At 45.3% G+C, this 21,045-nt stretch overlaps 1 protein-coding gene across 2 annotated transcripts in view; it reads left to right on the forward strand.

Annotated features, from left to right (window-relative positions):
* The window catches only part of MIDEAS (mitotic deacetylase associated SANT domain protein), a 128,010-nt gene that overhangs the window by 84,586 nt on the left and 22,379 nt on the right, over positions 1–21,045 (forward strand). For both annotated transcript variants that reach the window (XM_036735573.1, XM_036735574.1), the window contains exon 2: positions 17,477–19,136. In XM_036735573.1, the coding sequence (XP_036591468.1) occupies positions 17,745–19,136 (1,392 nt within the window). In that variant the 5' untranslated portion in view covers positions 17,477–17,744. The remainder of the gene's footprint in view (positions 1–17,476; positions 19,137–21,045) is intronic.

Raw genomic sequence — 21,045 nt, forward strand, 5'->3', positions numbered from 1 at the left:
GGGGCCATGAACCCCTTGGGCAATCTGATGAAACATATGGACATTGTCTCAGTAATGTTTTTAAATGCATAAAACAAAATACATGGGATTATAAAGAAAACCAATTATATTGACATATACTTAACAAAATATTTAAAAAAAAACCCAAGTTTATGGACAGGTATGGGAACTTCTGCTTTAGGGGGCAGTATATAAAATATAATCCCTGGGTACAAGAAGCTGACTTTCTAGCTGTGGAGATAGAATCATTAGAGAATAAGTCACTGCTAAACTGTGTGGTAGCACTGATTATACAGGCTTTGAAGGGAGGGGCATTTTAGGCCAGCAGGGCAACGTGAGCAATGGCATGCTAGGGACAGTGAGGAACTTGCTTAACTGGAGTGGAGGTTGTACGTAGAGGAGTAATTGAAGATAAGGTTGAATAGACAGGGTGAGGCCAGGTGATGGGAGGACCTTGAAAGCCTTGTACATTTATGTTTGTCCACTGTGGGCATCTTGTAAGTGCTTTTGGCTGAGTGTACTTAGAAATTCCAGGGTCAAATCTCCAGAGAGGTTTTACCCAGTAGCCTATAAATCTTCCCATACTTTTCCAGAAGGGGAAGGAGAACAGAAGCAGGTAGCTATGGAGCACGGATTTGCCTCATCTCCAATCCCCAGGAACCTCTGCCTCTGGAAGCTCAGAAAATCAACCTCCTGATAGGTAGATAGCAGGGGTATTTTCCTGTTCTACTGGGCAGAGGGAGTCTTACCTTGGCCACTCACACCCTGTTTCCTACTCCAGCCAGACAGTTGGCTCTTTAAATTAATGTTTTATTGATGCCTTTTCTTTTTTAATCAGTCATTTCCAAAAATCTATCCTACGCATCCATATAGTGAGCCTTCCCTTGTGATAAAGAAAAATAGTTAAGGGATTAGAGTCTTTTTTTTTTTCACATGGATCTTTGAATATTTATCTGCATGTGTATTTGTATCCCCCTGGTAAAATATAAGCTCCTTGAGGGCAGGGGACTGACTCACTTATCTCGTGTATATTTGTAGTACCTGGCACAGTGCCTGGCATTAAATACCTATAGTAGGCATTTAATAACACCTACAATATACCATTGGCATATAAATAGGTAGGTAGGTGGCACAGTGGATAGAGCACTGGGCTTGGAATTGGGAAGACTTATCTTCACGAGTTCAAATCCAGCCTCAGAAACTTACTAGCTGTGTGACCCTGGGCAAGTCACTTAACCCGGTTTGTTTCAGTTCCTCATCTGTAAAATGTGCTGGAGAAGGAAATGGCAAACTACTCCAGTATCTCTGCCAAGAAAACCCCAAATGGGATTACAAAGAGTCGGACATGAGTGAAAAGACTGAACAGCAACAATTTGTGGGGGCAGCTAGGTGGCACAGTGTCAGTCAGACATGACTGAAAGATGACTAACACAAACAAAACAAAAACACTATATACTAGGCTTGCTGATTGAATGACTGATATAAAATTCAATACTCTGCATCAGAAGTGGGATGGTAAATATTTAACAGTGTGTGTTTACAACCTTTTTAATCTGCAAAATTAATATTTTCTCCACAAATTCTTATGCTGGCCATTGGTTGTGACTGAAAATATGTCGTCTTCTGCACCATCAGTCAGTCCATCACCTCTGTGTTACGAAGTGAATATGTTTGCTTCCTCAAATGTCCTCTGGAATCATTGTTCATCATTGCAAATAATTAACAAAATGGTAAATCAAGTCTTGATTTGTAGCATTTGCTGAGTTTTGAGATGTAAATGCACACACTGAGATTTAATTGGCCTTCGAGGCTCTACTGGGCTTTGGCACAGCCTTGTGAATTTGCACCCATTATTCCCCACCTCCCCAAGGAGAGAAGGGCAGAACAATCTGAATAGGGCTTTCCTGGATGACTGAAGACCTCCTTTGAATTTATGAAAGCTTGGTTCATTCTTGTACATTCACACCTCCCAGATGCTTGGGTAGTGGTTAGGAGACATCATATAAAGAATGCTACCTGAGAAAGACTACCCCAGATTGGGGAGGAGGTCAGCTAGAAAACTTCACATTCGCAGTGTGTAGGAGGGGAAGCAGGAGGCAGCTTAACTGCCAGTGGCAGTCCTTGAAGCCTAGAAATGTGAGATCCCTTTTTTTCCCTGACTCATTGTCCTCTCTGTGCCTCAGTTTTTCCATCTATAAAATGGGAACAGTTAGCCCCATTCCCATCTACGTCTGGTGTGTTGTCATGAGGATAAAAGTGGAAGTTTGAATAGAATGATTTGAACTCCTTTCAGCAGAGATACAATGCTAGACTTATAATTGGAGAGGATAGCCTCTTACCTCTCCTTCCTATCCTACCAAACCTGATCCACATTTCAAGATAGATATTTTTATAGCCAGAGTACAACCCATACCCAAATCTGATGCTTTTTTTAGTTGGCCAAATAAGTCCCTGACTAAATTTTCACTTTAGTCAGGAGGCCTGATACCCCAGTTCTGTTTGCCTAAGCAAAGACTCAGTAGGTCCTCCAAAAGCAAGTTACAGAAATCCTGTGGCCGCAGTCCATTTGGAGATTCGGGGTGAGTTAGACACTGTGGGCTCTGGGATCCCTCACCTAATCCCTTGAGGAAGGAGGGCTTATGGAAGTTAGGAATGCGTATCAGTTTCATTGCTGCGTTCTTTCTCTCTTGTTAGATTGGAAACTGTTTGAAGACAAGGACAGTGTTTCTCTTGGTCTCAGGGAAAATTGGGTGGACCCCCTCAGTCTTTTGTGGGAGACTCTTGTCAGCGATGGAACAGGGAGTGGAAAGAGTTGAGTTGGTTACTGACTATGCATCATCCACAATGAAAACTTCTTTAGGCACCTAGACAGCCAGACTGGCCCATTCTGAGGATTCCCAGCCAGTGTGCAGTCTGGCTACCATTTGGTCTATAATGGTATCACATAAGATCCTTTCCCTTTTCTTCTCCCTCCTGCACTAAGATGGGGAGGTAAACTTTTGGGCTTGGATGTGTGGCCAGTTCAGAAGGCTGCCTGCCTTCTCCAAGACCTCAGTCCCCGATTAGACCCTCGTTCCCTGGTAGGGTACAGGGCAGACCCCGTGCAGTTATGTTCGTGGTTAATTGTTTTCCCCCCCTAGTTATGCTTTTATTTTTAAATTTTATTTTTAAAATTCTAAACTTGACAAGCACCAAATAAAATTAGCATTTCCATATACAGAGTTGGAAAGAAAAAGAGGTTATATGTGAAACCCTGACTCTCTATTGCATGTGGTTTGCTTTTCCTTTCAAATATATAATAACTTCAACAGGTCACTTCCAAACCTGTCCAACTTGTCTGTTTATCCTTCTGGCCTTCCTTGTGTTCTTAACTATTCATCTTTTAAAATCGCTTCAATTATTCTCTTTCCTTTCTTTGCTTTTTTCCCTTTTTTTTTCTTTGCTCTTTTTATTTATTTATTTATTTTGAGGTCAGCCCTGTGCTGACCCCTCTCTCCAACTCCTCTCCATCCCCATTGGAAAAAAAAAAACCTTCGTAAGAAGAATACATAGTCAAGCACAGCTAATTCTTACTCTGGCCATTGGCTATGACTGAAAATATATGGCTTATTCTGCACCTTCAGTCCATCACCTCAAATGTCCTCTGGAATCATTGCAAAGGATACAGGTCTTAGCCTTCCCAAATTTTTTTTTTTTGGCAGTGTTATCGTTAGGCAGCCAGGTGGCAAAGTGGATAGCGCCGGCGTTAGGAAGACCTTAGTTCAAATTCAGCCTCAGACACTTAATTGCTGTGTCCTCTTGGGCAAGTCACTCAACCTCTGCTTGCCTCAGTTTTGACTCAAATGGGACTAATAATAGTACCTAACCCCCCCTCCCCTGGGTTGTTGGGAAGATAAAATGAATTAATATTTGTAAATTTTACAGATACTAAAGCCCTTAGCGCAGCGCCTCTCACATAGTAAGTGCTGTGTAAACGATAGCTATTATTCGCATCATCATCATTGCAGTTATTGTATGTATACATTCTGAGTTCTGCTTATCTTACTCTGCATCCGTTCATAAAAGTCTTATGAAATTTCTCTAAAACCCTTTTTTTACTCTTTTCCTATGATGCTCTAATAAACTACTTGTTCAGCCATTCCCAATCGATGGGTACTTCCTACATGCCAATTCTTTGCTGTAATGAAAAATGCTACTCTAAACATTCTTGTGGGGCAGCTAGGTGGCACAGTGAGCAGAGCACTGGCCCTGGAGTCAGGAGGAACTGAGTTCAAATGCAGCCTTACACACTTACTAGCTGTGTGACCTCGAGCAAGTCACTTAACCCCAATTGCCTTGTCTTCCCCCCCTCGAAAAAAACATATATTCTTGTTCATATGGCTCTCTTCTTTGATCTCCTTGGGATAGGTCTAATAGGTTGCTGGCTTCTGCAACAGCATTTCAAATTGCTTCTACCAACAATGTATATGTTTTTCTTCTCTCCTTCTCCACTTCCAACAATTGTCACTTGTTTTTCTGTATTTTTTGCCAGTTTATTGGATTGAGAAGGGACCTCTCAAGACTTGTTTTATTCTGTGTTTCTCCAATAATAAATGGATTACTAGTGAAACATTTTTTGATAGGGCTGTTGATGGTTTGTATTACTTTAGCACTTGACCATTTATCCTGGTGAATAGTTCTTGTTCTGATGAATTTGAAGCAGTTCCTTATATATCTTGTATATCAGATTTTGTCATAAAAAATTGTTGCAAAGATTTCTTCCCAGCTCTTTTTCTTTTATTCTTAGCTGTATTGGTTTTGTTTGTGCAAAACCATTTTGATTCCATTTAATTCAAGTTGTCTACCTGTTTGGTCATGAATTTTTCCTCTATAATTCTGAAAAGTATTTTTCTTCCTTGTTCCTTTAATTTGTCTATAAGGTGACCTTTTATGTGTAAGTCATGTATCCATTTGGAGCTTGTCTTGGTATGAGATGTTGGTCCTTACCTAATTTCTGCCATGCAGCTTTCCAGTTTACCCAACAATTTTAGTTAAATAGTAAATCCCAGTAACTGGGGTCTTTGGGTTTATTAAACACTATGCCACCATGTTTAGTGTTTTGTTATATTGTATGCCTAATCTGTTCCACCGATTGACTTTTCTCTTTTTCTAACATTAAATAGATTTGATGATGACTGCTTTGTAGTACGGCTCAACAATTACTGTTGATTGTTTTTTCCTTGAACCTAGCCTGGAATTGCTGAGAAGACGGTGGGGAAAGGAGAGATGGAATGTCTGTCTTTCCATTCCATTCATTAAACATAACACGCACACTTATTAAGTAGTTCCTAAATGGAAAGTACTGTGTTAGGTGCTGGGGATATATAAGACAAAAAAAGAAAGAGTTCCTACCCTCAAGTTTAGATTGTTCTTGGGATGATATAATGTGTTCACAGATTAGCAAATGCAAAATATAAACAAGATAATTTCAAGAGGGAGAGTATACTGACAATTGCTAGGTATCAGGAAAGGCCTTGTGTGTGTGCAGCAGACACCCACTAGGGGGTTGACTCTTTTTCTACTTATCCCCTCAGAGTTATAGGGTATCCCTGAAAGCTTAAGGGCCAGTTTTCTAATGTTAGATCGCATGCTCCTACTGGTGTGCTTCCTGCCATCATTATTAGTTGATATAAATTAGTCCACCAGATTTAATTAGATTTTAGAAAGGGGTATTTACTGTGGTGATACAACTAAAAAAAAAAATAAACCAGTTAATGTAAAACACCCTCCCCAAACCTGTGGCACACTCTCTGTTCAGTACATGTAGAGACCCAGGGAAGGTAGATTCAAGCTTTGTTCATGTTCATAAACCCATTCAAGCTTAGATCCTGGCAAAGGGATAACTCATATCTCCTAGAAATTCTTTCGTTGGAGCCCTCAAGATGTTCCCTTTAACTGTGGCGTCATTTTTGTTGGGAGACTTTTTAGAGGCTTGAATGTGCCTCTATTCTGTTCTTGACTCTAGATGCAAATACTGCCGTCAGCTTTTCTGGGAAGCTGGGGTGCCAGTTGGAAATTCACAATTTCCAAAATCTTTCAAGCTTACAAGGTCCTCCTCCAACCAATGGAGTTCCTTCCAAATCTAACTGTACCCTTTCTTGAATAATAGATATTTATTAAACATTCTATAGTGCTAGGCACAGTGTTGGGGATACAAATATGAAAAATAAAGATAGTCCCTACCCTCAAGGAGCTTTTAATCTAATGGAGGAAGAGAACACACACAAAAAGCTAAAAAGTAGTGATAGGGAGCTATAAAGCCTAGGGGCATGGTGCGTAAGTCAGAAGTCCAAAATGATCTCCCCACCCCACCCTCCCTGGTGTGATATTTTAGTTCATAGTTCCACCCTCCATTCAGAGAGATAGAGAGTACTGAGGGGATGTGAATACCAAGGCTGATTAGATCTCTCAAGATGATGATATTTCCCAGTGATGAATAGAGAAGAAGAAAAATCCCAAATGAGTGTATCCAAGTGGGAGACCCGAGGAGATTTGTGAAAAGGAGCTAAAGTGGAGTCCTGAAGTCAGTTCTTTATGACTGTCCAAACCTGTACCCTTCTCCAAATGAGTAAGTGACCAGTATACTTAAGAATCTCATGGGCATCCAGAAGTTTAGTTAGGGAAATCATGGGCTACAGGATAAAGACATAATCTGAAAAATGTCTGTGTCAAACCCAGTGCCATGAAAGACTTCCTTTGGAATAAAAGGAGTGAGTGTGAGGCATGGGGTGAAAGGAACTAGTTTTAGTTCTACAGATTTGGTACATAAGGATACCAAAGAATGTATCCAATAAGTCTTTCACCTATTGCTTTAGTTAGCTCTCAGTCCCAGGAACCTACTGGCAGGTCTTCGGTCTGTTTCTCTCTGTTTTGCTGAAGGGTTGTGGTATGGTTAGGAGTTTGGGTCCTTTTGGCTTAACCTCAGGTTGTGGGAGGATACCGTTTGCAGGATGTTGCTGGCTTTTGAGCAGTATTCTACTGGCCATCACCCTGGCACTCCAGGTGGGCCCACACCGCATGTTTGGGTGGTATTTCTCACAAAGCTCCAGACAAATAAGGCATTGGATGCTACAGTTTTTGTATGCTTTAGAAAAATTGGTGGGGCAGCGTAGGAAAGGAGGAGCCCTGTTCATAAACCCATAGGCAGAAGAAACTGGAGCATACTGGGTAATAATGCCTGCCGCCTATCCCTGAATGAGATATCCTTCCACTTATATGTTGAACACAGGTGCCTGGATGGCGTAGTTTAGAAGAAGGGAGGCCGGAAGCAGCAGCGAATTGCCAGAGGACACAAAATCTGCCTCCTAAGCAAAGGAAGCTGCAAATTAGGCCTCCTGTTCCAAAATAGGTCAAGCTGCCAAGGCTTTGGTTAATGGGGCCAGAGCCACGCATGGATTGAGCGTAGGGAGTTGGGGATAGGTGAGTCATTCTTGGCCCAGAGTTATATTGCTATTGTTTCTTCCCTAGAAATAGATCGATAGAGCATTTATTGAGCACTTACTGTGTGCCAGGTGCCATGCTAAGATCTGAAGATAGAAATATTAGCAATATATGTAAAGAATTATCCCACAGCTGTGGCTGTCTGTTTTGAAAGCAAAGGAACTGTGTGTGATGTGGTAGAAAAGCCTACAGGACTCATGGTCACAGTCACCTGGCTTCAGATCCCTGCTCTGGAACATGCTGTTCTCAGGGTAGTGGGTGATTGTTGGGGGGTGGGGCAAGATGTTGCATTTAAGGATAGAGCAAGAGAATTTAGGGTCAGCCCTTCCTCTCTTCCATCTAGGGTGATACTGCTTTGGTGGAAGGGGGAGTGGGGAGCGGAGTGGGGGATGGGACAGCAAACCAGTGGCTCTCTGATCTTGGGTCATCTTGGCTATGTTCTTACTGGGAGAGTCTAGAAGGCAGGCAGTTATAATAAAGATCACCCAACCTTTGCGTGGCCGTTTCCCCATCTGCAAAATGGGGGCATACAATATCTGTTCCCTCCCTACCTCCCTGGGCTCTTGTGAGGATTAAATGAAATAACCTTAGGACTCATGGTCAGAAGCCCTGCTTTCAGATTCCTGCTTTAGGACATGCCTGATGAGGATAGTAGGTGATTGTTGGGGTGAGGTGGCACTTGATGGGGAGGACTGAGTCCTCATTGACCATTACCCAGTTACACTGCTCTGCCTAGAAACCATCCACATGGGAGCTTAGTACCAGGCTGAGCATACTGAGCATGCTCAAAGGATTAACCAGTCTGCCCTCGTCCCTTGCCCCCTTTCCAAACCTGAGTTCTATGTAAGTGTGAGTTGTTGTTTCTAAGCTTCAGGTTTCCCATCTGTCCAATGAGTAGGGGTGAATCTGATCATGTTCCTCCCCTTACTCAGAAAGCTCCAGTGGGTTCCCCGTTTCTTCCAGGATCAAGGTGAAACTTATCTGGCATTTAAAACATGTTACATTTTGTCCCCAAACATTACTCTCCTCCTTGTACTATATAGCTCAGACAAACTGTCCACCTTTTGTCTTCCTGACACAGCACTCCATCCCCTCCCCTGAACCTTTGGGATGGCTCTCCTGGATACCAGGAACACTCTGCTTCTCTACCTTCATCTCTCAGAATCCCTAGTTGTCTTTAGGGATCTACTCAAGCTGCACCCTGATTTTCTAAGCTGCTAATTCCTTCCCCTCCTCCTCCCCATCCCCCTCCCCAGAATCACCTTGTGTTTGTTTTGTATTTATCTATCTACTGACGGATCTCTTCCCGCCCGATTGCAGATGTTTTAAGGGTAGGGATTGTTTTCATTTTGATTTTTGCATATCTGCAGCCCTTAGCCCAATTCCTGACACATAACTGAAGCCTACTAAATGGTTGTGGATTGATTAATTGGACTGGAGGCAAATTGTGACAGAACAGAATATTGAATTTGATGTCTGAAGACCTGAGCTCAAATCTCATTTCTGCCACTTACACTACCTTGAACAAATAAATAGTAATCAAATTACATTTTCCCTCTTGCAGACCTCAGTTTTCTTATCTATGCAATGAAGGGGTTGGACTGGATGATTCTGAGGTGTCTTTCAGCTCCAAATTCTATGATCAGTCACATGATTAGCAAAGTGGAGTTAACCAAACTTGTCCCACCTATTTCATCTTCTTGTAAGGAGAGTTTTTGGTTGTGTCGGTTGTTTTTGGTAAACCTTAACACACTATAAGCATGAGCTACTGTTACTGATTCCCTGAGCTGGGGGTGGGGCCTGTGACAGTGGCACTAAGTGCTAAGGGGTCTCAAAGTATAGACTGGTGGCTGGGTGGACTTACTTTATTAAAGGTAAGACTTTCAACGCATCTAGTCAGGTACTGGCATCTGGAACATGTTGTAGGTAACCGTTGGTGGGAGGGTTGTACTTGGGGATGGAGTATGAGAATCGACTCCAGGTCAGCCCTTCCTCTCTCGATCTGCGTGATACTCTGCTCTGGTGGAATGGGAGACCAGACACCTGGCCAATGGCTTTCTGGTTTTGGGTGTCTCAATGAGATTCCTACTAAGGGAGTCTAGGAGGCAGGGAATAGGGAAGTGTCTGGAGCTGACTTCCTTAGAGACTAGGGTACACCTAGAAATTTGAATTTTCACCTCTGTGAGCAGTACCTTAGAAAGCAAGGCCCTACTTACCTTTATTCTCTCTCTCCCTTTCTCCTTCTAATACACTCTCTGGCTCTCTTTTTGTTCTCAAAATGAGTTTCCCTAAATCTCTCTTGTGTGAATTTCAGAGAAACTGCTCCAGGCCACAGTTCTCCAGAAAGCTCTGGTCCTGGCCTCCTGCTAGGACCTGAACAGCCCTAGATCAGAGTTGAACAGCAGCTGGGTGGGGAAAGAAGAAGGAAAGGGAAGTCTGGAAAGAGGAGTTGATAGGCCAGGACCAAAAAAAGGAAAAGAAGAAAAAGTATAGTGTAGGTTGTATTATTATTAAGGAGGCCCAAATAAGCTGTGGGTTTCCTTTTATGGTGATCAGACAGCAGCTGTCCCTGAAGTTATGAGGCCTTGAGGCTTTCTTGTCAGCTCTTGAGTTCTCATTAAGCCCTTTTTCTTCTAAGGGGGACAAGAATATCCATCCCAGTGAGGCTTCCTTAGTCTTTGGGGACATAAATTAGGAGTATTTGGAGAGAAAGAACAAGTCCTCTGCTATTTCCCCTTTCCCCCAGTCTGAAGAAGGGTAACAAATTGTAGGTTAGACTGAGGAGGAGGAAGATGAGGGTCTGGCTAGCCATCTCTACCCTATCGTGCCTCAGTGGGGGTTGGGGAGCAGGACTGGAGGAAGTGACTCAAAGCCCACCAAAGCTACAGCAGAGAGTGACTTGTTGAATAAGAGAGTGATTTCTGTCTGAGAGGTGGACATGGCATCAAGCCCGGTGCCCCTAGGACTTTCCAAAAACTAAGTGATTGAAATGCATGTGGCTTCTGCAGAAATCTTGAAGAGCAAATACTCTAAGGAGCCTCCAGACTTGGGCCCCTGGAGAGGGCGGAGAAGTGGAGTTGGAGAGAGTGAGGTGGAATCTGTTACCCTTTATTGGACCAAGGAAATGAACTGACTAGCTTTGCAGCCTCTGGCCCCTTCTCTTCTCCACCCTCTCTGCCTGTAGGCCAAGGAGACTCAGCAGGGCCCCACAGCTGTTTCCTTGGGGAGGATGGGAGGGGACTTGCTGGCCAAGGGCTCACAGCATCTGCCGCAGATGCCTGTATTACAGATAGGGAGAAATCTGTGCTAGGGAAACCCTTCCCCAGCAGAGGCTGCGTCAGATAACAGGTGGTCATGGAGGGGAGGTGAAAAGGAGTTGGGGGAGTATGGGGAGAGGCTGAGGAGAGACATGGTGTCTCAGCTGTTGAGCAAGCTCCTAGCTTCCTGCTGACTACATGGCTCCCTCCCTGAGAGGCTCCCAGTGCATACTCCACACCCTTCCCTGGAGACAAAGGGCATTCCAGGCTTGGGAAGAACAGCCCTCTTTCCCCCCTCCCTCATCATAGAAGGCTCCTAGGGCCTCTCCTATTCCAATGTATTTTGGCCTTTTCTTGCTCTCCCTTATGAGATGACAGTGATGATTTTGTAACAGGAAGCATTGCAAGAAGCTGGTGGGGCCTACCAAGAGGAGACGGTGACCCATACAGATTCCTGGGATGGTAGGCTACCAGGCAGGGTTTCTGGAAGGAAGAGCAGTAGTAGGCTAAAAGGTCCTAGGTTCCTCAGGACAGGCAAGAAGTAATGAGTGGAGACTCATTTCTGCTTCATTCATTAGGCAGCCAGGTGATGTAGTAGACAGCAATGCTGGACTAGGAGTCAGCAAGACCTGAGTTTCAGTCCTGTCTCATTCCCTTGCTAGTTGTGTCTCCCTGGGTGAGTCTCTTAACTAGCACTCCACAACCTCGGTTTTCTCATCTGTAAAATGGAGGTGATAATAGCACCCTTTCCTTTCTTCCCTTCCCTCCCTCCCTTCCTTCCTTCCTTGTCACGTAATTGTCTGAAGCTCAATTTGAATTCAGGGCCTTCTGACTCCAGTCTTCTATCCACGGTGCCACCTAACTGCCTTACTATTCCTTCCTGGGTCCCCAGACAGATGGACATTTTCTTTTTGGAGGATGTCCTTACTTAAGAAGCATGCCCACCTCTCTATCACCTATTACAAGGAGTCCTACGGATCATGCCTGAATCCTAGGCTTAGCACTCCCTTGGCATTCCTTGGGTCTTCCCTCCTGTAATCTCTTTCTACTGTGAGCCAAGCCTGTGGCTATGCATATTTGAAGTTGTAGGTAATTTCCTAAGGAAAATCTTGGGGAGCTAAGCCTGTGTATGGAAGCATAGAGTGTCAGGTCAGTGGTACCCATGAAGACCTTCCCTAAAAGCCTAAATCTCACCGGATTTTGAATTGGAAGGGACTCCCAAGATTATCCAGCTTCTTCATTTTTAATAGGTGAAGAAACCAAAGACCAGAGAGGTTTCGCCCTAGTAGGTGGGTACCCAGGTCCTAGAAACCTGCAGTCCTGAAGTTGGAACCTTTCTCCCACTTTACCACCTCCAAAATGAGAGGATATAAAAGAGAAATTTCAGCTGCAGAAATTTCAACTATAGCCTAGGTGTCAGACACCCCAGGTCTCAAGGGGACCAGCAGACTCATTTGTATTAGAGCTACTCTTGTCTCCCCACCATGCTGTGTGGCTCCATTCACAGAAGAAGGCTGCTGTCTGCCTCTTGGACCGCCTGTCTGCCTGCCTCTCACACGCCAAGTATCTCTGGCATCTCTTTAGTCACCAGGCCCTATTACTGTGGTTTGTATGGGGGTTGTCAGGAAGGTCTGTGGTCACAGTGAAGGGGAGGCAGGCAGGGAGAGTAGGGGGTACATCAGGGGAGGCTTAGGGTTTCTTTGCAGTCACATGGACCTCTAATCCTCAGCAGGTCTGCCCCCCCCCCCCATTCTTCCCCTATGAGAGACAGAGGAGGCAAACACCGACTACCTGAGCCAGCCCAGTGCTGTTGGCTGAAGGCAGAGCTTGGTCAGGTTGTTGCCAGGTTGGAAAGGATGCTTCCACTGATGATGAACAATGGGAATGATGGCTCAGGGCACTCCCGCGGGTGATTGTTTTCCTCAGTGTGCTTTGATCACATCATTCACTACAGTGATGCTGGGGCTGGTTGCAAAAGTGTTTAAATGCAATAGAGGTTTTTGTTCAGAAGGCTAATTCTTTGTCACTTTCTCCTGAGTCTCTTCTCTTCTTGCCCCTTCACTTATTCAATGCTCTGGGGGTCCGGATCTCTACACATCTGTCCCCTATTTGTCGTCTCTTCTGATATGGAAGAAAGGGTTTTCCTTCTAACTGAGCCTGAACTTTGAGAAGTGCCAAGTGACTGTGACTGAGGCCTAGGAAAGCGAGGGGGGGAGGGGGGCTACTAAGGGAGGAAACCCAGAGAATCTGATGGGTCACGTGGTGGTGGGGGGAGCCGAGGAAGGAAATAGAGAAGGAGGAAGTTACTACCCTTCTGTGATGTAGGGTGAAAGTGAAAGATGATAGGAAGAGGGAGCTGGAGGAGTGAGTCACTATGTCCATGGAGTAAGAGGGAGAAGGGAAATAAGTGGTCAGATGAGTGATAGTACTTAGCTTGGTCTCTTGGCAGGTTAAGTCCTCCCTGCAAAGCCTTCCTTTTGGGAGTAGAGAGGCTGGGACACCCAGGCACGTGAAACATGGCTGGGGGCTGTCCCACTTGGACAATGTGAGAGCAAAGATTTTTCCAGGCCCGATCCTTCTAGTACCTGATCCATCTGCAGGAATTCTCCTAAAAGTGCTATATGAATGTGAGTCACTGTTATTATTATGTTTCCTTCTCGGGTTTTTAATCACATTTATGTGGTATCCTCCTTGCAGCAGAAATAGCTTCCCCTCCTCAGACTTTCCCTATCACAGACTCTCTCTTTCTTCTGAACCCTTCCCCTTTCTCATGGCACCCCCCCTTCCCCATAGCTGGACATTAAGGCTTTAACTGCCTCAAGTCTCTCCCCACTTCAGTCCGTTGTCCACTCAGCCATTAAATTGATCTTCCTGAAGCATAAACCTGAGTGTGTCTCTACTCCCCTCCCCCTCAAACAACTCCATTGCTTCCATGAGCAAATATAAAATCCTCTGTTTGCCTTTTAAAGCCCTTTCCTACTGGAAAACTTAGCCCATTCCTACTTTTCCAGTTTTCTTTACACCTTACACACCCCATCCTCTTGCACACTACCAGGCTTCACATCCCCTGACTCCACGAATTTACACTGACCCCTATCCTCCATGCCTGCATAGCTTTCCCACTTCATCTCTATGTTCCTGCTTCCTTCAGTTCTTGGCTAAAATCCAACTTTCAGGCCTCCCAAACTTCCCTTTGAGCTTTTTTTTTTTTTTGAGATCATCTCCAGTTCATCCTGTATATATCTTTGTTCACAGTTATTTGTGTGCTGTTTCTCCCATTAGATTGTGACTGCCTTAACCTCAGGGACTGGCTTTTGCCTTTCTTCATATCCACACCTCTTAGCATAGTGCCTGGAACATTTTAGGTGCTTTATGAATACTCGTTGACTGACTCTGTGGTACCAAGTCTCAGCTCCTCTTGTCCCTTCTGAGGGAATGGAGGAACAACCACTAGCTGCTGCCCCAGAGTCGCCAGCATCCTTCAGAGGTACCACCAGACTGTCTTAGTGCAGTTTAATTGAGACTCAAGACTGTCACCCTTGGCTGGAATTCGTATACGTTCCTCAGTTTTGTTCAAGGCTCTCAATTCAAGTGCCTCCTCCAATGAGAGGCTAGTAAGCACTTTAATTAAATTTTGTTGAATGACTTAATCCTTTTTCAAATTGTGTCCTCCTCCCCTACTCCTTGCACTATTCTGGAGCGTTTAGCAGCTGGAGATGGAAGCAGGCTGAGGCTTTGAGCTTCAGGCAGGGTCTCTCCAGATTTGTCTGTGCTTAAAGCCTCCCATATCTGTAGGCGGCCTTTCCCAGGCCCCTCCGCTGCTAGTGTCTTCTCTTCTCAGATTACATACCATGTACTTTATATTGTGCATGCACCTAGCTATTTATAGCTTTTCTTACACATTAGACTGTGAGTTCCTTGAGGGCAATGACTGTTTTTGCCTTTCTTTGTACCTCCAGTGTTTGGCACGGTCCCTGGACCCTTAGGAGATGCTGTATAAATGCTTGCAGACCGACTTTGCAATTAAGTAGCCTCAAAAACTGGGTGACTGGTGCGGCTTCCTTTGGGGTCATTTGTCTTCTCTTCTGGCTCACATCCCATTGCACGCCCTGTATCGTAGATCTGCTTTTGTGCCCAGAGACTGGGAGGTCCTACGTGTATTTACCAGGCTCTTCTCAAAACTTCTCCCAGGGGGCCACTTCTGCTGCCAATGGCTGGGTCAGGAATGAGCCTAGAAGCCCAGAGCCCTGCTCAGCTGGCCTAGTAGTGCTTTTGGCAGCTGTCTTCCCTTCCTTGTGGAAATACTCCCCCTCCCAAGCTTTAGCTGGACCTTGGCATGGCTCTCTCTCTCCCCCCCTCTCTCTCTCTCTGTCTCTCTGTCTCTCTCTCTCTTTCTTCCTCTCTTGCTCTCTCTCTCTTTCTTCCTCTCTCCCTCCCTCCCTCCTCTCTCTCCCTCTCTGTCTCTCTCCTTCCCTCCCCCATCCCCTGCTCTCACTCTTGCTCTTTCTCTCTCTCCTCTCTTTCTTTTAGAGAGAGGAGAAAGATCTAAGGGATTGTCATATATATCCTTTTCAATTGTAGGATAGACTGAAATTGAGCAAGAAGATGGTAGTGGGTAGTGCCAAGCCCTAGGTAGATTCCTTGGGTGCCATAGGAGTGCCACATTGAGCGCGTGTTTATTATATGACTGTTGAGCTCAAAAAATTAAGATGATAAATTCAGACAAGACATAGCCCATCCTGTCTAGGAGCTTATAGTCTTATAGGGGAATGAGATACCCCCATAAATTAATAAATAATAACAGTTACAATAAATAGCTAGCATTTATTTTCTTTAAGGTTTGCCAAGCACTTTACAAATATTATCTGATTTTATCCTCACAACAACCTTGGGAGATGAATGCTTATTAACCCCATTTTACAGATGAGGAAACTGAGGCAGACAGCAGTTTAAGTATTCTTAACCTCTGTGCTCGGGGTCTCATAGCTAGTAAGTGTCAGAGGCTGGATTTGAGCTCGTCTTTTTTTTTTTTAACCTTTTTATTTTTTTAATCAATTTATTTTTAGTTTACAACATTCAGTTCCCCAGGCTCTTTTGAGTTCCAGATTTTCTCCTCCCAGCCCCCTCCCCAAGACAGCACGCAACCCGATATAGGCACTACATATATATTCACATTGAACATATTTTCACATGAGCTCAAGTCTTCTTGACTCCAGGTTCAGTAGGATATCCGCTATACCACCTACCTGTTAGTAATATCGGGGCAGCTAGGTGGCACAGTGGATAGAGCACTGGTCCTAGAGTCAGGAGGACCTAAGTTCAAATCTAGCCTCAGATACTTTATTAAGTGTGTGACCCTGGGCAAGTCACTTAACCCCAGTTACCTCCAAAAAAAAAAGTAATATACACAGAATTATGTGATGAGTGCATTAAGATTGTTTTTAGTCATCTGACTCTTCATGACTCCATTTGGGGTTTTCTTAGCAAAGATACTGGAGTGGTTTGCCAGATGAGGAAACTGAGACAAATAGTTAAATGATTTGCCCAGGGTCACCTAGCTAGGATGTGTCTGAGGCCAGATTTGAACTCAGGAAGCTGTGTCTTTCTGACACAGCCCCTCACTCTGCCCACTGCACCACCTAGTTGCTCCATGACAGAGTTAGAGCGGTATGTGAGGCATGAGGTAGAAGGTTGTTTTTTACTGGATGGATCAAGGAAGGTTTCGTGGAAGAGGTGGCATTTAAGTTTGGCTTTGAAAGGATTCATAGAAACATCATGGATTTTGAGGTGGGAAAGAACCTTAGAAGTCACCTCGTCCTACCCTCGTCTTTTATTGGTGAGGAAGCAAAAGTATGGAGAAGCTAGGTTACTTGCCCAACATCACACAGCAGTAAATCTCAGAGGCAAAACTGAGATCCAAGTCCTCTGTCTCCAAACGCACCAAAACTGTTAGGAAATCTAATAGTAAGTAATTTCCTTGGTAAGTGAATGGAGACAGATAGTGTGAGATAAGGCTGGGAAGGTAGAATTACTACAGGTTCATAGATTTAGAGCTAGAAAGAACCTTGGTGGCCATTAGGTCCAACTCTGTCATTTTAAGATGAGGAAACTCAGTCCTAGGGAGCTTATGTGACCTGCCTGTGGCTCCACAGCTAGTAAGTGTATATATGAAGTGGAATTTACACTCTGGTCTTTCTAACTCCAAGTATAAAACCCTATCCACTAGGCTACACCACCTAAGTTATAAATGGCTACGAATGTCAGGTTGAGAACCTTCCTTTGCAACCCTTGTGGATCCCTGGTACAGTGAATTCCAAGCCTTTTTTAGACTCTCTTGTATATCGGATGCAGAAGGGCTTTGTTCCTGTAGCTTCCTAGGAAATAACAGCAGCTGGTGTAGAGTCAACTGTCTCTCTGTTTCCTCTGTTCCCTCTTCACACACACACTGCCTCTGCTGCAGATGTCAGTATTAGAAATGTGCCAGGAGACCTTGAGGGCTGCTTAGTTGGACTCAGGAAGGACCAGATCTGTTGGGGAGACGGCCAAATAGATGGGAGATGTGTGTACAGGGCTGAAGGGAGTTGAGGGCTGGTAGTATAACTCAAGTCATAGGCTTGGTGCATGGAGAGCAGATTTACCTAGTCACACAGGGATGTAATGGCTAAATGAGTTTCCCCCTGCCCCCTAGTTCCTGCTTATCATTTTCCTCAGTACTGACATGTTTCCTTTTTCTCTTGTAGGCACTGAAAATTTTGGCACCATGAATTGGGGAAGGATAAAAGAGGTGATGCACAGGGTTTGAGAGACCCTTTAGAAGAACCAGAAGGAACCTTGAGTGACCGACCGAATCTACCTCCCTTCTCCTGTTCCCCCTTTTTCTTCCTTTGGCGACTGGAAATTAGTATTTGGCAACCACTGGGAGGGAGCCCATGCTCCAAGGGGCCTTTCCCTGGGGGATGGGCAGCTGGTGAGTGGGTATCTCTTGGCCCTGGCATAGCAAACCACACGATGAACCTCCAGGCCCAACCCAAGGCCCAGAACAAAAGGAAACGGGTTCCATTTTTCAGCGACCCAGAAACAGCAACAAAGGAGCAGCAGCAGCAGCAGCTAAAGGAGGGGCAGTATTATGGTCACGGTGGACCAGTTAGCAGCGTCCCTACCTCCCAGCCCACTGAACTACCCCCTCACAATACTCTGTCACTACTGAGCTCAGTAGTTTATAGAACAGAGAGGGGTAACCCTCCCATGCTCTCTCAACCAGTGGCAGCTGTGAAGTGGCCAAATTCAGTGATGGGCCGGGTGCCTGAACGGGGTGGGGATGCAAGCTGGCAGCAGCAGTCCCAGCCCCCTCCCCATCCACTGTGGAACCATGCAGTCACTATGTATGGTGGCCAAAAAGGGGCCCCTCACCCTGGGGTCTCAGGTTTCTATGGCCACCCTGAGACCTTGAAACGAAGCCAGGAGAAAGGGATCCTGCCGCTGGATCCCTACAATGATGCCATACAGCAGATGATGTCCCAAAAGGCCCAGCTGGAGCTGGGGAGGCCCCAGGCCCCAGTGAACTCCTTCCACACACCTAAGAAACCCCCAAGCCAACTGCCCCTGCAGCCCTTCCAGTTGGCATTTGGGAACCAGGTGAACCGCCATGTTTTCCGACAGGCTCCACCTGGTAGCAATCCAGCTGCCTTCCCCCCACAACAGAAACAGCAGGCCCTCCCCCAGATGCAACTTTTTGAGAATTTCTATCCTCCCCAGCAGCAGCCTCCCCCTCCACCCCACTCCCAGCAGCCCCAGGACTTCAGCCTTCAGTCAGCTGGCCCCATGGGTCAGGCTCACCTTGGAGCCCATCACAGTATGGTGCCCTGTCCCTTCCCCCCCAATCCCGAGATGAACCCAGAGCTCCTGAAGGCCCTTATGCAGGACCAGCCTACACAACCCGTGCTACCTCAGGCCCAGATCTCCTTTCCACGGCGTTCCCGACGGCTCTCCAAGGAAGGGATTCTACCGCCCTCCTCATCCACAACTGCCCTGGATGGTCCTGCTCCTCAACCCCGGGAAGAGATATCCAGCAACCTGTTCTTGCATCACTGGTCACAGCAGCAGCACCATCCTGAAACCCTGGGTCACGAGAAGAGTGGCCACCTCATGCCCCAGGCAGAGCAAGGTGGAGGAGTAGCTCTTGGTGGTCAGCAGCACCTGCCTGAAGGAGAGAGGCTGGCCCAGAATGGCCGAGAGCGAGAGGCCCCTGAAGGTGGTGATGCCTGGGGAACCAATGACTTTGGAGTGGTTCGAGGAGGGGTGATTCAGAGCACGAGGCGGCGGCGGCGGGCTTCCCAGGAGGCCAATTTGCTGACGTTGGCTCAAAAAGCTGTGGAACTGGCCTCGCTCCAGAATTCAATGGTGAGAACCGAGATCCTCCAGAAGGATTTGGAAGGAATTGAAAGAGTAGTTGGATTCTAGAGAAAATAAAGAAACTAGGCCAGGGACAGAATGTGTTGGGTATAGAAGCGCTAAAGAATGGGTCAGCCAATCAAGAAGCATTTATTAAGCACCTACTGTTTGCTAGGAACTATGCTGGGGTACAAAAACAGTGAAACAGGCCCTGTCCTTACAAGCTTACATATTTTTCAGGGTGGAAATCATATACCCCAAATAGGTACAGGACATTTTGGGGGCAGGAGGACTAGCAACTTGGGAGATTCAGAAAGGTTTCACATAGAAAGCAGTGCTAGAACTGATCCTTGAAGGAAACTAGTGACTCTGAGATGCAGAGGAGAGGGAGTGCATTCCAGGCTCCATCCTACCTTGGTTTGCAGCTCCACCAACAGTGTATTAGTGTACCTGTTTTCCTGATATGGGTACTCTTGTCAAACAGAAGCGTTTTCCCACTTGGGGAATCTCTGTCATAAGAAAGGGAAGCTTTTTCATCTAGTGACTGGAGAGAGAGAATACAACAGAAAGTTTTGCCAAAGTGTCCTAGGCCCAGACCCAAGCACCATCAGCATGGTTTTATTGAGGACAACTGTGTGCTGGGCCTGGTGTGAGAGACAAAGAGGATAGACCATGCCCTTTCCCTCAGAGAAAGTCTTACTGGGGAGACAAGATACACATATGAAACTATTAGAGAATGGAGCTGTTAATTTGGGTGAACAGAGGGGAAGTACTGGTGGAGTTCAAAGGAGGCAGAATGTAGTGTAGACAAGAAAAGAAGGCCTCAGATGAGACTTGAGGTAAGGCCTCAGAAGTAAGATTTGAACAGGATTGCTTTCCCAGTTGGAAAGACAGAGGTGGGAGAGAGACAAAGTGAACTTCAAAAAAATACATCTCGGGGCAGCTGGGAGGCTCAGTGAGCAGAGCACCGGCTCTAGAGTCAGGAAGACCTGAGTTCATATTTGGCCTCAGACACTTGACACTTACTACCTGTGTGACCCTGGGCAAGTCACTTAACACCAATTGCCCTGCCTTCCCCCCTCAAAAAAAATTATAAAAGACTGAAAAAAAAATGAATTTGAACAGGAAGAAGAGAAAAGAAAAACTATTCAAGGAAAAGAGTAGGAGTGAAAATGATTAATTTATGTACTTTGAGGATCCTGCTGCCCTGACTGCAGCTAGTGTGCCTATTGGGAAATAATAGGAGATAATTATATCTCAAATTCATTTTTATTGTTATTAATATTAGTAATAACGTTCTTACTGCTGATACTACTACTGATAAGAAGTAGCATGGCTACAGAGCCGCACTCAAAGCAGAAGATTTCCCGGCCAGGGAACTTTTAACGCTAAGGTTTACAAAGCCACTTCACAAGGTTTTAAAGGCAGACTTCAGATTCTTCCTCTAAGACTATAACTTGCAGGGAGGCAAGGCGGTGCAGTGGATACAGCACTGGCCCTGGAGTCAGAAGGACCTGAGTTCAGATCTTACCTCAGATATTTACTAGAGCTGTGTGACCCTGGGCAAGTCATTTAACCCTGTTTCCCTCGAAAAGAAAGAAAGACTAAAATTTGCAGAGAAGGTGCCAGCCTGTGTTGGTAAAGGGAGTTTCCTTACTTGAGAATTCCCCATGTGAGTGAAATCACCTATCCAGTTTTCCATCCCTGTCCGTAATAATAACAAAACCCCACATTTATGTGGTACTTTAAGTTTGGGTTGTTGGTTTTTGTTGCTTTAATTTTAAAATACTTTATTCACAACAACGCTGTGAGAGTTCTCTCCCTCTCCTTCTCCCTCTCTCTCCCTCTGGAGTTGGTGTGTACTTGTTGAAATAGGCAAGTCCTAATTAGTTTATAAATATTCTCCTTACCATATTAG

This window comes from Trichosurus vulpecula, chromosome 8 (genome assembly GCF_011100635.1).
Source record: "Trichosurus vulpecula isolate mTriVul1 chromosome 8, mTriVul1.pri, whole genome shotgun sequence".
NCBI lineage: Eukaryota > Metazoa > Chordata > Mammalia > Diprotodontia > Phalangeridae > Trichosurus > Trichosurus vulpecula.